Below are 16027 nucleotides of genomic sequence, written 5' to 3'. Positions count from 1 at the left end.
TTTTCGTAATGTTTTGTACACAGTGAACAAACCTATTCCAATACAAAGTACCCCAATGTGAGCGGAGACTTTTTGGTAGCTTCACAGTTTATAAGGAAAGATACCAATGTACTACATGAGAAATCGATTTGGATGGCAATACATAATTTAGATCTTAGATTCCCAAATTCTCCTGTTTGTGTAGATGTATTTTGATTAAGTTTGCATCACTATTAACGGAGTAACAGACACATCTTCAAATGTAATGACATTATATAATAACATAACTGAAAATGATGCAACATTTTAGTTGACGTCATGGCATGTTTTGTGCATTTTGTGACGTCGGAAAAAGACGACACTGCTTTGTTGATTAGTATATATCTCACCTAATTTCCATTGAATATGTCAAAGGTCTCGCCTTCTATGCCAGAATTCAACACACTTTAGACCAAACGAAATAGTGTCCTGAATATATCAACAATTAGACGGTTTTACTACGTACCTTATTGTGAGCAACACATGCACCTGCCTGGCATCAATTCAGCGTAAATGAATATTCATTTAGGATATAAACATTTATGATTATGTTATTTCTCTTCATAGGTATGTAATGAAAGGTAAAAAGAGAGAACTATTAGATTGTGTACGTAATTTAAGGTTTGTCCAAATTAAGACATGACCTGTTATATATTCTTAAGCAGTTTTCGTATAAATATTGAGTTAGATATCCTAGTTGCTATCAAAATATGTTTCAAAACGTTTTTGACAAACTCGCACCTGGTCAAAATATGCAAAATATACATCACAATACTGAAAGTGCAATCGGAATGATATGGACATTGTGTTTACTCTTGTTCAACCGACCTTCTCCTCAAAGAAAGTGCCTAATATGTGCAACAATGTTGACGTGTGACATCACTACCCATGACCGATTTCTTTCAAAATGGCGACTTTGCTGACAAGGGTAAATCGGATTTTGCGAGGACTCTTGCCTTGATTCAGGGATCTTTTGAACATAAATATGAGATGTAAGTAATCAGAATTATTCTGAGAATCTGTGTATTGTTATATGTTTTTATCGTTTACAATGTAAATGACGGAAGAAGCCAGAAATGCCGATAAGTACTGTTGTCGTTCTGCTTGATTTTGCGTCAGTCATGGCGTCACGCAGCACGGAAACTTTGACAGTTGCTTATTAATCATTAAACGATTGCATTGTATATTTTTTTAACTTGCTATTTCTTGCTGCGATACTCTTCAACTTAATATTCTAGGCGTACTTAACCATTGGAAGCAATGATTACATGGCTGGATGCTGGAAAATTTCTGAAAATGCCACGTAGTGTAAAATCGGATTTTTTCTTTGTTTACGTTTGAAACGCACAGTCTTTCGAGCACCGGGTTCGTTCTCGTTCGTTTTATGTAGACAGTTGGTGTTGGTGACAAAGACCATTTGTAATTTGATTCTATGATGTGTGGAGAATTCAATGATGCATTTGTCGCAGCAGACTATGAAGTATACGTGATATAATAGGCGTCTCAATATCAGCCTTGTCGAAACGTGATTTTGTAAACACTATCCAATATGGCGGAAAGCACATTTCGGCATTTGTGTAACTGTATTTTCGAAAACATCCCAACCAATTCTGGGTTCATCGGCGACGTTTCAGAATCATCATAATTGGTTTTCGTGAAAACTTGATATCAGTGATCATTAATATGCTTTTTTTGACATTCCCATTTCTGTACACTATCTGCTTCCTCAAAATAAAAACAGCCGCCATATTCCCTGTCCAACCTTAGAGACGCTAAGGTTGGGTCGAACCAACCTTAGTTATCAACCTTAACTTAAGGTTAACCTTAGTTGAGGTTGTTTCATGCAACGGGAGGCTAATCTTAGTAAAGGTCTAAGGTTGAAATCTTAGAGATAAGGTTGACCTTAGAGATAAGGTTGTTTTGAACAACGGAGCACTGGTCAGCAATAACAGGGACCAACTTGCAGGTGGATACACCAAGAATGAACATAGAGGTTTTTCTGGGTTACATCTTCTATATATTCTCGGTCCACAACATTTCCGGGCTTGATCTAGCCCCATCATCAAGAGGTTCTCCCTACATGTTCATCAAATAACATGTACTTAAAACCCAATCAAGCATCTAATACACCAAGAATGTCATAAGATGTGTTTTGCATGTATCCATTTAAATAATTTCACGTTTCAACATGTAGTCAGTGACCAGTAAATAATTATTCCCCCAAATCACCCCATACAATGGAGGCTGGGAGTGAAGACTTTAATCCAATCCTGATGTTGTTGCCTCTATTCACCTTTCTTCCATAATTGGGCTTGCCAAGGACAAGTGTAACAATGGTGCCATTGTTCACATGAATGCAATTTCCTTCCCTGTCAGCTGGCTGCAGGTTTGCAATACTGACTTGGTTAACATGGTAATGTAAGGTTCAAGTTAGGTGCCAGAGAGCTCACTCAGAAGTCATACACCTCATGACACTGTACAATTGTATGCAGCAGACACATAAACACAGACAACACATTGGAAATACAGAACATGTGAGGACATTTACTGTGCAGGATGATTCACAAAATATATTTAGGCAATAAGATTGCAATATATCAATCTGAATGGAAGGGAGCAATATTTCAGCTGACTTTAATCTAGCCTGTTCATGGAACCCCCTAGGAACATCAGGTCATTATAGATGAATAGAAAATCTTCTACTTGGGACAATTAAAAATCCCGAATTCTAATTTCCAGTTAATTCTGAACGCCTTTATGCATGTCCTGTGACATATGTTATAAAAGAAATACTATCCATGACTTGTTACTGTGAAGGGCATTTATGTTGAAAACATACAAAGAATTGAACAGAACAGCTGCATTTGAGTTCTGTAGCATAACCTCAGTTCTATTCTGAGAGAACACTTGGCCTCTGCTTTGCAGGTATTGATTAACTGTGTCCTGGTTGAGGCTTGCCCAAAGACGTATTGGTCTGGCCTCTGTCTCTGAGGGGCCAGTTCTGAAATGTCACCCTTTGGCAAATCACAAGGACAACAAAACAACAACTCTCTGCTCATTAAAGAAGCACCAATATGATAAGCGATGGGGTTTTGATATTGTTCATCAGCGTCTGAGCTTCTGTCTGGAGACCTGGAGCTCATACTCTAGACACCACCATGGCTGATAGATGAACATGTGGGAAAACAAGGAACTTAAACATTAAGGCTTTGGAGACTTAAAAGAGTGCTCAAATTGATCTGTATCTCACAAATTAAGGTGAACAGTTTTAAAACAATATGAGATCAGGGTGAGATTACCACAGGAAATATCTTTTCACGGGTCACATACACAGTAATGGAATGAAAATATCTCATCACAAGGATGTTTTTTTCGCACATCATGTTCCAGGAAGACAGTATTTGGGGACATAACTATGTCATAACAAAACAAGGACATATCTTTCAAGAAGGAGTAATGAGTTGAGTTTTCCTTAGGCGAGTTATCTTGACTTTCACTGTAAATTATCCTCCTAAGTAAACATATGGGTACATGGACTTTCTTTGAAGGATCCCTCATATATATACTTACACAACGGTTACATTACAAGTTTGGATGCACTGTTGACTCTTATGTTCACCACACATCAGCTCAGTTGAATAAAATAAACAATTAATTTTGTAATTGTGGGCCTGCCTCTTGTGTTCATGCATGTATCATTTAGCCTTGGGGCTAATGGCCGCAATTCAGGAAGCATTATTGTAAAAACATTTGGCATCATGTTGGAAAACACAACAAAAGCACCCACCATCCTCCTTACCAGCCCCTCTAGCACAAAAATTAACATGTGGAACAACAACAACAAAATTCCTCTGCACAGATTATAGTTCCCATGGCAACAGCAAAATCCATATTATTAGATCTAGTAATTACAAAAATTTAGCGATTGAGCTGCCATATTTAAGGCACCTGAACTGTGAGGGAAAAGCTGGGGATACACGGCATCCAAAGGTACAAGGGTGAAGACAGTGTGGCTGGCACATTCAGCCAATCAGATTACAGGAAATCAATAAATGAGCGGACACTCTCACAGTTCTACAGACACTGGAACATTACAGCAAAGCAAAACAATCAGGCTACAGATTTTACATTTAAGAGTAGGCAAACAACTATGCTTATCACCAATCACAAAAGCATATGTAACTATACTACATGTCTGGGATATATCTGTTAACATAACATGGCCTCATCATGCATTTGTGTGCATCATACATGAACATGTGTTCCATGGTAATGTAGAAATATGAAAAATACATACCAGGTATGATACTAAACACATTTTTATCACCCTACTATATTATCATACTGTTTTCTTCAGTTCTTATCCTGACGGAATATCATTCATTTTGCTTACATCTGAGATGTGCAACCAGCATGAACAAGAATAGTGGTGGATGCACAACAATACCCATTGTACCATATTCTTGAAAAAATTACAAGTAAACCATCCAATCTAAGCTAGACCGTTTCACTACTTGACTAAACCTTCATCGTTCCTGTGACGACCTTGACATTCGTAATGGGAGCCCTCTGTACCCACTGCTTCTGCAGCTCATATGGGTGTATTGTCAGCAGAGAAAGGCATGTGGCAAAGGCAGAGGTCAGCACTGACATATGAAAATATGTTCTGTATCAAAAACTGAAATTGACTGATAAATATAACATTTCTATCCAACTTAACATAATCAATTTACAACCTGTGTTACATCCTGTGCTGTATCACACATCCTGTGTTATATATACTGTATCACATAACTGTATTATACATACTGTATCACAGATCCTGTATTATACATACTGTATCACATGATTGATTATACACACTGCATGGCACACCTTGTATAATACATACTGTATCACATACTGTATCTCCCACCTTGTATAATCACATACTGTATCTCCCACCTTGTATAATATATACTGTATGACATACCCTGTATTATATATACTGTATGACATACCCTGTATTATACATACTGAATGACATACCCTGTATTAAATATACTGTATGACATACCTTGTATTATATATACTGTATCACAGATCCTGTATTATATATACTGTATCACATACCCTGTCTTACACACACTGTACTGCACACCCTGTATTATACACACTGTATCACATGCCCTGTGTTATACATCCAGCATCAAAGATCCTGTATCTCACATCCTCCAGTTTACACATACTCTTAAAAAAAAAGTAGTGGAACCTGAACTTTGAAGTCTGGTAGAAAGAAAACCCATTGAGGAACATTACAATGACATTCATCTTGTGCATGCAGCATCATTTCATGGTATCACCACACACAAGCACAATGCATGGGAAGCACATGCTTAACGTGGGTGCCTCATACACATGCATGGGGTGTTATTATGAATCTTGACATTTTTCAGGCAGGACGATATATCACTGTAGATCATTTTCTTTCAATAATTTTCTTGCATCTGTGCATGTGATAACTGAACGAACAGCTTTGCTTTGAATGAAATCCATGTGGCGATGCATTCTCAAAACATCCATTACTATTGTATCAACTTATATTCAATCCGATTTACCTCCCAATTTTGACAATCATACATTGAAAGTACAGTTCCCCTACTTGTTTTGAAGAGTATATTTCACATCCTGAGGATGTACAGATGATTGTTGATTTCCCCCAAGATATCATATACCAGCACATAAAAAAGGCATTGAAAAAGGCAATAAATTTATTTCTTAGTTGCCATTTGTGATACCTCTCCACTAAGGATCAATAGACTCCTGTTTCTGCCATCAACTAGTACAGCAGTCTATCAACAGAAACCCAAGAATATCCCCTCCTTCGTGAAGGCTTTACTGGCTACACAAGCTGAATGTCTAAACGAAGATCTCTTTGAAGGATACACTGTTTGTAGGTTATTTTCATCCAGACTACTACTTCAGGTTTTGAGGAATTTGACTGGGGGATTTCATTTCATATCAATAATGAATGAGACGTGGAATCAGTGAGATGTAGAGCAGGCCTTTCATGGTTGCTATGACGATGCTTCAACAGAGTACACAGGGGAATCAGTATTATGAAGACACTATCAATCAGAACTGATGGTGAGGTATTTAAATCTTGCAGCGTTCATACAGCAACACTGAAGGTCATATAGAATGATTTTACACACCAAATTTTCAATCATTTCTCTTGACATGTCTGGTAACAATCAAAGCATAACATCATAAATTGGAAATACTGGCACATAACTAATAAAGGAAGATTATTTGTAACTGACACAGCATCTGTGAGAAGTTTCTCACTTACTTCTGATAAATCACTGCTTTATATTTACGTTGGTAAGACCTGGAACTGGTCCCTGAACCCTAAGCTGGACATGTACCCTCTTTGCCACACAAACTGGACAGAACCACATTCTCACTCTTAACCATATAATGTGAGCTGTAAGTCCTTATTAACAGACAGGAAACAATTACATATCGCAATCAATATCGCCTGAAAGATATAATCTGAGCCCTGTCTATGTTAGACATTGGTTCATGGAAAAGATGAAATTGTCCTGTGGGTATGCAGGGCATTCTGGAAATGTGTTTTGTGTTGAGAGAAAACAAAACATATCTTGTAGTGCTGTCTTAAAAATGTTCTTAAAACACACTGAGACCTAATTCCTTTTGGAAATTTCAAGACTTATATATACCACAATAACATATTCAGCATCTTGACCAATCAATCATTACACAAAAGCAGCCTGACAGACCATTCCCAATCCTTGCAGCCAGTGGCCACACAGTACCTCTGTCATTTAAGACTGGGATAGCCTGTTTATCCCTTGTTGTTGGTGCTGGCTGCAACATTCAGCATACCTACAGGTACTGATGGCCTGTGACATCTACTGCTGTCTGTTCTGAAATGTCTGTGACTGATCGCCTAAGCCGACAGGCATAGGGCAAGCAACTACATTGTCCATGTTGCTATTACACTTGCCTTTCTTTCCCTTTCCATTACAAGATTTACACATCATTCTCTTATAATATTCTTGATCACTCGTCAGCCTATATCTTTCCTCATCTGATCTTACTCCTCAACCTACATCAATCAAAACATTACAAAACAGGCAAACCCTGAGATGTTAACTGGTCAGTCCTTAAGTAATATACAGTGAAACTGTATTTGTCCATAGCCAAAAGGCAAAGGGATTATGGAAACACTGACATATGTTCACGTGCAATGAGCATACTGTGATCTGCATATTCAAAGTCTGCTAACTATCACAGGGAGCAATCAGTGAACAACACAACCAAGTCATGTCTCTCAACAAAGTCATGGAAGTGATGAGGCAAGGATCAAGTATTCTTTCTCATTTTCTCACAAGACATTGCATTGTAAGGTGATTATTCCCATTTCATCCATAACCAAAGGCAAGTCTTACTGGAGATGGCAATATTGTCAATCACAGTTTTCCTAATCTGGGATTCTGTGAGTGATGAAAACACTAATTGTGTTCAATGTATCAATAACTGCTCCCTGGGCTTATCACTGCCTACATCCCAGGGTGTATTGCTGCACTGAAAGCATCATTCAGTGTGTTCAATGTATCAATAACTGCTCCCTGGACTTATCACTGCCTACATCCCAGGGTGTATTGCTGCACTGAAAGCATCATTCAGTGTGTTCAATGTATCAATAACTGCTCCCTGGACTTATCACTGCCTACATCCCAGGGTGTATTGCTGCACTGATAGCATCATTCAGTGTGTTCAATGTATCACTAACTGCTCCCTGGGCTTATCACTGCCTACATCCCAGGGTGTATTGCTGCACTGAAAGCATCATTCAGTGTGTTCAATGTATCAATACCTGCTCCCTGGGCTTATCACTGCCTACATCCCAGGGTGTATTGCTGCACTGATAGCATCATTCAGTGTGTTCAATGTATCAATAACTGCTCCCTGAACTTATCACTGCCTACATCCCAGGGTGTATTGCTGCACTGATAGCATCATTCAGTGTGTTCAATGTATCAATAACTGCTCCCTGGACTTATCACTGCCTACATCCCAGGGTGTATTGCTGCACTGAAAGCATCATTCAGTGTGTTCAATGTATCAATAACTGCTCCCTGGACCTATCACTGCCTACATCCCAGGGTGTACTGCTGCACTAATAGCATCATTCAGTGTGTTCAATGTATCAATAACTGCTGGCTGGACCTATCACTGCCTACATCCCAGGGTGTATTGCTGCACTGATAGCATTAATCACAAGATACTGACACGATCTCTGTCTGAATGCACCGTCCTTGGTTAGAATGAGTGAGTGACTTTATTATACTACTGTTTTTAGCCATATTCCAGCAATAACATAGCTGGGGACACTAGATACGAGTTTCACACATTGTGCACGTGGGGTTCACCTCTAGCATAACCCACCCCTCCTTGGTTACAGACCAAAGGTTCTTTGTTTCAGATTCCAAACCATATTGTGAAAGATTCTTGATGAATAATAACTGTTTGGGTTTAGAAAATGTGTGGTAAATCCATTCCAGTCAGGGAACTAAATTTGTCAGCTAAATTACCACAACCATGAATATTTGTAAAAGAAATACATGTACAAGAGTCTTGGTCACCGCGGGCATCATTTGCATCGCTCATTCATCTCAATAAAGTGAGAGATTAAGTATCACATAGAGGCTTGTAAATCATCAGGCCTGAACCAGGCAATCACATGATGTGGGCAAAGACCTATGGTTTGTTGTACTAGGAGCCCACCTTGCTAACTTTTCAATCAGCTCAGCTGCCACACTGACTCGTACCAATGTACTGACATTAATATTATGTGTGAGTTGTTTTGGTCTTGCACCACTTTTAGCAATGTACCAGCAATATCACGACAGGACACCAGAAATCAGCTTCACACACTGTACCCATGTGAGGAATCAAACCCAGGTCTTCAGATGAAATATCATTTTAATCACTAGACTAACCCACCGGACATCCTATTTTGTGAGACATGTAGGAAATGTACAGAGAAATTGTCAACAACAAACACTTAACCTGTTTCCAGAGAGTACATCCTACATGTGGCGTCTGACCTCCATCTCATCACATCAATCTTAACATTTGTTTCCACAGCTAACATTACGATCTGACTAGTTCCAGGTCTCATCAGTGTAAGTATACGGCAGTGATTTATCAGAAGTAAGAAGCTTCTCACAGATGCTGTGTCAGTTACAACTAATCTTCCTTTATTTTAATTAGTTATGTGCCAGTACTTCCAATTTATTGTGGTGTGTTATGCATTTACTGTTCCCAGACATTCATGAGAAATGATTGACAATTCAGAGTGTAAAATGACTTAAAATGACCTTGCTCTATGAACGCTGCAACACTTCAATACCTCACCATCAGATACTTCTGATTGATACATTCTTCATAATACTGATTCCCCTGTGTAGAGGCTAACATTAGATCTGTTGAAAACAATTAAAGAACAATATTCCATGTAATATTTTGAACACCAGTAGGGGACCATATAACACCATAGCACCATAACACCAACAGGCACTGAAGTTGAGCACTTGTCAGTTGTGTTTAGACAGTTATGCAGAGATGTTCAGAACATTTTGAATAGCAGAAGGTGTCAATTCACCTGATAAACATAAACTACTACATGTATTATACAGTGTAACAGCAAATATGTGAGACTCACCTATATTGGGATGCTTTAACAACCTACAAATCCTGGCTTCTCTTTCCAATTTCTGGTGATCTGGAAACAGACAAAATATGTGGGTTATACCATGTTTGATAACGGTATTCATAAAACTGGGTAGTGAACAGGACATGAATTGTGTAGAGCAGTTTCTTGGACAAGGTGGTTCACTGGATCAACAGATCCCTATGCAAAAGTAGGATCAGTCTAGCCTCTCATGGATCAGTTTAATCAGTCAGAGATCAAGGATCAGTTTACTAAAGATCGTATCAGTCTAGCCTCCCATGGATGAGTTTAATCACTCATAGTTCAAGGATCAGTTTACTAAACAATACATGTTTAGTCACACTTGGATCAGTTTAGTAAACAAAGGATCAGTTTAGTCTCAAGGATAATAGATCAGTACAGCCTCTTGTGGATCAGCCTAGTCTCTCACGGATCAGTTTAATCCCACACTGATAAGTAATGAAAAGATTAGTTTAGTTTCACATGGATCAGTATTGATTCATGGATCAGTTTATTCTCTTATGAATCAGTCTAGTTTTTCACTGATCTTTCATGGATCAGTAGAGACTGTCAGGAATCAAGGATCAGTCTAGTCCTTCATGGATCAGTAGAGACTGTCAGGAAACAAGGATCAGTTTAGCCTCTCACAGCCTAGTTTCGTCTCTCGTTGTTCCTGTACTGACAGAATGGTTTCAGTCTGTGTGTTGTGCCAGTATGTTGTGTGCTTTCATGCAGCTTCAAGTGAGTGATATCATCACCAACAGTCCACACCAATGGGATGTGATGACATGTAACCCAGTTGCTGGGTCTGACTACCTTATGTACAAGCTTCACCTGAGGATCAGCATCTATTGCTGGTGACCCACCCCAACAGGACTAAAGAAAACTTGAAACAGCATCTGCTGCAGCCGATGGATGAAGAATAAACCTATGCATGAATACAGGTGAGGAGAAATGGAGTTCACTGCTGCAAGTTACATTCTTACACTTGTATGACAACACACTTATAGTGTAGCATGTGTCTGTACTAGCCCAGACAAGACCAGTTCACAATTGCCAGCCCACACAATCCCATGCATCAGACTAGCCATGAACAGTACTCAGCATACAGATTCCAAGCCGACCACTCTGTTTTATGACACTGCTGGGCAAACAATCTATCCACAGCACAATGGAGGCAGGTGGGTGAATAAAGACTTCAGCCCACTTCCTGAGGATCATTATGATTAGTTTATTGCAACACTGATATAATGGTCTGTGTATAACATGTAACAGTTTGTATCAAACATGAAACTTGACGAGTGAGTGACTGTTGTAACCAATAAACTAAGTCATATCCTGGAAACTGGCAAATGTTGAAATACAGAAGTACAATCAAACCTATGACTGACTACTTGAGGAAACATCCAAGTATCTGGGAAAGTTGTCACTTCATCAGTCACGGCACACATTCAGAAGCATCATCATCTGAGGAAGCACCAAGGATGGGTGCTAAAGGCCTGTTCTATCCTAAAATGTCTGTCACTGTTCATTATCTACACTCAAGGCAAACAAAGCTAAATGCTTAATTGGTCTACTTGGCCTTTAAACACCAGGAGTCACAACAGGTGTCTCTTCAGGCAGATATTTGCATTACTTGAGGGCAATCAATACATGCATTAACATATTTAATTCAATTCAAACCTATTTTCCTTCTACTGTGTAGAACTAATCACCAGGACTTCAGTTTCTAGCCCAAATGTTGTGTCATATCCATGCATTATTAAACTCGTGCTACAACAAAGTGGCTAATAGCGCAAGGAGATTAAATTTGACTTCCTTTTATTCCAGTATTATGGTAAAGATAAAGCATGCAGCTTCTATAACACTGTAGTGGTTCTCGCAGGAAAGGCCTCTTCTCAAAGGATCTGCTAACAAAGTCTGAGATAGATGCTCGTATCCTTTACACTAATGTCATGTAGCTTTACTTCTACATATTACATATCTTTCATAAAGTCTTCTGTTTGTTTGTTCACCATGTTCACTATGCACTAAACACTCTTCCAGATGTTTGACAGCTACCTGTAAATAATCAAGTCTTATTGTTCAGCAGATAATCCAGTTGGAGTCACCACTGGAATAATGAAGATATTCATCAATCTAGGCAGCAAAAATGACCAACTGATCCTGTTAGTTGTCTCTTATGACAAGCAGAGGCTGCTGAAGACCAATTGTAACATAGATATTCAAGGGTCATTTGAAGAAGAACACAAAGAAATAACACTAGCAGAAGTCAATTTCTTACCCATAAAAAAGACATTATCAGGCAATATGAAAACACAGCAAAAAAAATTATAACTATTGTATTGTACTTCTGAAGCAATCAATAGACACAATTATTTGTCACAAACATTCCAACATGACATATCTTAAATATTTATCTTCCTAAAGAAAAGTTTAGAAATGTTCATTCACTGCAACTGTCTAATTTTCAAAGCCTCACATATTCATGTAAAATATTTTGATTTCCTATTTGTATTGGACACTTGTCATGTACAGTATATAATATCAATCAGTATACCACAGATGGCAGCAGCACTTGCCCTGTCACACTCATTGTAATGGTCTTACTGTGCTACACTACAATGTAGTCTTACTATACAAGCATCCCCACCCAGAGCAAGTGGATCACGACAGTTGGTACTATGTATGAGAGTGAGCTGCATACCTAACAGTGATTGAGCTATTGTTATCATCGCATAACAACCAAAGTTGACTGGTCAGTTGTATACTGCCACATTCACCAATATTTAACAATACAGAGGTGGTCCATAAATGATTCAATCCAGACCAGACAATCCTGTCATCACTAGCATGAGCATTGATGTATCCAACTGGGACATGACGACGTGTCAAATAAGTCAGCAAGCCTGAATTCAAGTGTGCAATTCTAGCCCTAAAAACACAGCCCTTCAGAAAACTTACAAAACAAAACTTGCACACCAAGATACCGCTTCCTTGGGATCTTGATTATTTATATTCACAAAACATATAATAATCAGCAATAACACCGGAACCATTCAAGACACACAATTCTCATGAGGACCCTGTATAACCATTCATACTGCCAAGATTAGAATTCCTCAGCTTATCAGTTGGTTTCACATTCAAAATCCTATGATAAAGCACTGAAGATACTGTATGGTCTCTACTTATGATGTATTGTCAGTGTGCTACCTTACTATTCATTGTTTAATCACTGTTTATTCTATTACAGAGGATATGGAGGCTGGTTATTCCCTGGCACTGATGTTCATGTTTACACTGCTGCCAGTGATACATCAACATATCACTTAGTAAGGATGATATCGCTATTACCACAGGCATACCTCTCCTCTAGATAATATAATATTTCTAGTCTGTAGTGATTGCTTTCATCCTCTGAATACACCTAACTATGTTTTTCAGAACAAACCTCCTCATCTTCAGAGAATGACTGAAGCAAGGACATGGTAGGCCTGAGACTCAGAACAAACTTCTGGGTGAATCTGGTATTTGTTGATTCCACCATGACAATCTGACACGACGGCAGCAGTCGTCACAGCTCCAGGGCCAACCATGTCAACCACATTAATACATGCAGACTGGTAAAAGGTTATGACACCACGGAAAGGGTTGCATGCACAACGTAGCATTTGCCAAGGAGTTAATCTATACCCATGTAATTGTTGTAAACTTGACAATAAGACATAGTTCTGTTTGGATAACTGGAAAATCATCGTTGACAATCAGGCTACTTGAGTTCGTGACATGCCATTCATCCAGAATAATGCTGCTACATGAAAACACTTAGCATTCTATCTTCACTTAGGTCAGTTGCTATCATTCATATCAGTGGTACAGTGATAATAAACCAACTCTCATGTCACTGGAGTATTTCACACACACCCTTCATATAAACACTAGTATCCTTTTTGACACAGTTAAATAGTTGTCAAACAAGTATCATCACACATGCATTTAATTCAATGGCTGTCACTTACACTTTTCACAGATCCACATGCAATATGCACCTCTATCACAGTACACAACTACAACGTACAAACTGTGTACTCCTTGTGACAAAACCTACTTTATATGGTATGTTTATTTTCAACACAGGGAACCTTTTATCTTGCATCTCACAATGAAGACCTAGTCACTGGGGCAGTGCAAACATACCATAAAATTATCAACAGACAAATCTGAGAGAGAGTATGTTTACTGTTACTTCTACAAACATGACATTCTCGTATCATCTAGGTCACTTCTGTTGGTATCTTGGTTCACACTCTGTAGAAAAATCTACATAATGACTCAAGGTGAGATAAAACTGTGGAATAAACACACTAATCCCATGGTGACTCCAAAAGGCTTATAACTGGGTTTAACGGACAGTACTATTGGCAACATTTTAATACATCTACAGTTGAATATTAACCAATACTGGTTTCCACAGGAAATATGTACTGAAGGATAATGTCCTACCTCTATACATTCATCGTAAACACATGAACAGGCACCTTTTACTTGTTTGATTGTTTATCAATTCAAATTATCTCAATTTCCTGCAGTGTTATACCACATGACATGAATAGACACTTATTTGCCAAGAAGAGCTGCAATCTGCTATGGTCAATCTGATTCTAACTGTAGCACAAATCTGATTCTAACTGTAGCACAAATCTCAGAGAAGGAAAAAAAAAACATAGTGTCTCACTTTTTTCCTCTTGAGCTGCCAAAATATTTTTAACTCAAGGGACCGGTGATGCACTGGTATTGTTCATTTGCAACCATTTAAAAGTGAGAAGGCCTGACAAGCACCCTGAATATCTGGCCACTTCATCTTCATTAAGACACATGACTTCCATTTAGTTCACAGGTCATCCCTTGCTTGGTAATGAATACAAATTACTCCACCAAACCATTAATAATGAACTTCTCTCATTAAGGAGGACTAAAATACACCAATACTGATTACTCAAATCCTCTACCATTTCTAGCACGATTGAAAACATAAATGGCCAAAGATAGTAATACCTATCCATGTTAGAGATATCTCACAGGTCAGTCCCCTAGTGAAGGAAGGTGGGAGTCCAAGGCCAGCTGTATAGGAGACACCTGATCCTCTGAACAGGGCTTTTCTGCAAACATCACAGGCAACTTCCAAGCACCTGCTACTGCATCACCTAATCTGAGCCCCAGGCAACTTGTGAGTCGTGTTGATGTGTCCACATACTGCTACAGTTCAACCACTGATGGAATGCCTCATTGAAGACAATGTTGGTGACTGGTTGTGAAACTGTGGCAGCAATTATGGGGTAATGATAGTATTTGGACACCAATAATTGGGTCAGACTAAATTGTACCCAAGAGGGAAGTCACACGTTGAGGAAGAAAACAATGGACAAGCAGTGGAAAGACAGTGTAGAAGATACAAAATACAAATGTAAAAACTGGCCCCAAATGTAGATAAAGACACCAAAATCATCCACCGATTAACCAAGATAGTGAACAGTGCTTAAGTTGCTCTTTTGGAACGAGCATATCATTGTAGTTAAAGGTCACATGCAACGTAAAACACAACTTTGCAGATTCTGATACCTTTCGGATTGCACTTACTGAAACATATCTTCAAAAATGCCAATTCAACCTATAAAGTTTAAAAGAACAATGCGGTGAAAAAAAGCCCGCGAAATCAGAGTACAAACGATTCACTAAATTTCCCCCAGCACTGGGGGAAAAAGAGGTTTCTGTAGCTGCGCTGTGCCCAAACGCATGCGCAGTGAATACGTTCACGAACCTTGAAACAGTATGCATGCCCGGAGTATGATGTCATGAGCAGAAGTCTAACTTTGGTTGTGTACACAAACAAGTAAATAATCTACTCTACTGAAACGACCCATCAAGTACAATAAAAGAAGTCGTTCTCCATAAAGAATCTTACTTTCTTGTGACTCACCATACTTCTAATATGCCCATCAAACAGATTATCTTTCGTACACACAATGAGCCCTGAGCGTATCAGCAAATGAACCGGCCAATCGGAAGCAGGCGTTACGATTGAATGCACACCACCCGCTATGACTGGGTTCGGTCTAGGGCTTTGTTTCGAGGGAAGAAGGGCCAAGTACAAAATATTGCCCTTTTGAATGGTGATTGCACGCTTAAAATTTTGTTTATTTGTATTTTTACAAGCAGCAACATATATTATATGTCATGAATAAGTCATAATTGTGTTTTAATTAT

At 38.7% G+C, this 16027-nt stretch overlaps 1 protein-coding gene across 10 annotated transcripts in view; it reads right to left on the bottom strand.

Moving 5' to 3' along the window:
• The window catches only part of LOC137284591 (calcium/calmodulin-dependent protein kinase type II subunit delta-like), a 122510-nt gene that overhangs the window by 96355 nt on the left and 10128 nt on the right, over nt 1–16027 (bottom strand). For all 10 annotated transcript variants that reach the window (XM_067816464.1, XM_067816463.1, XM_067816466.1 and 7 more), the window contains exon 3: nt 9752–9811. In XM_067816464.1, the coding sequence (XP_067672565.1) occupies nt 9752–9811 (60 nt within the window). The remainder of the gene's footprint in view (nt 1–9751; nt 9812–16027) is intronic.

Source organism: Haliotis asinina, chromosome 5 (assembly GCF_037392515.1).
Source record: "Haliotis asinina isolate JCU_RB_2024 chromosome 5, JCU_Hal_asi_v2, whole genome shotgun sequence".
In the NCBI taxonomy this organism is placed as follows: domain Eukaryota; kingdom Metazoa; phylum Mollusca; class Gastropoda; order Lepetellida; family Haliotidae; genus Haliotis; species Haliotis asinina.
This window is presented reverse-complemented; position numbering and strand designations above follow the sequence as displayed.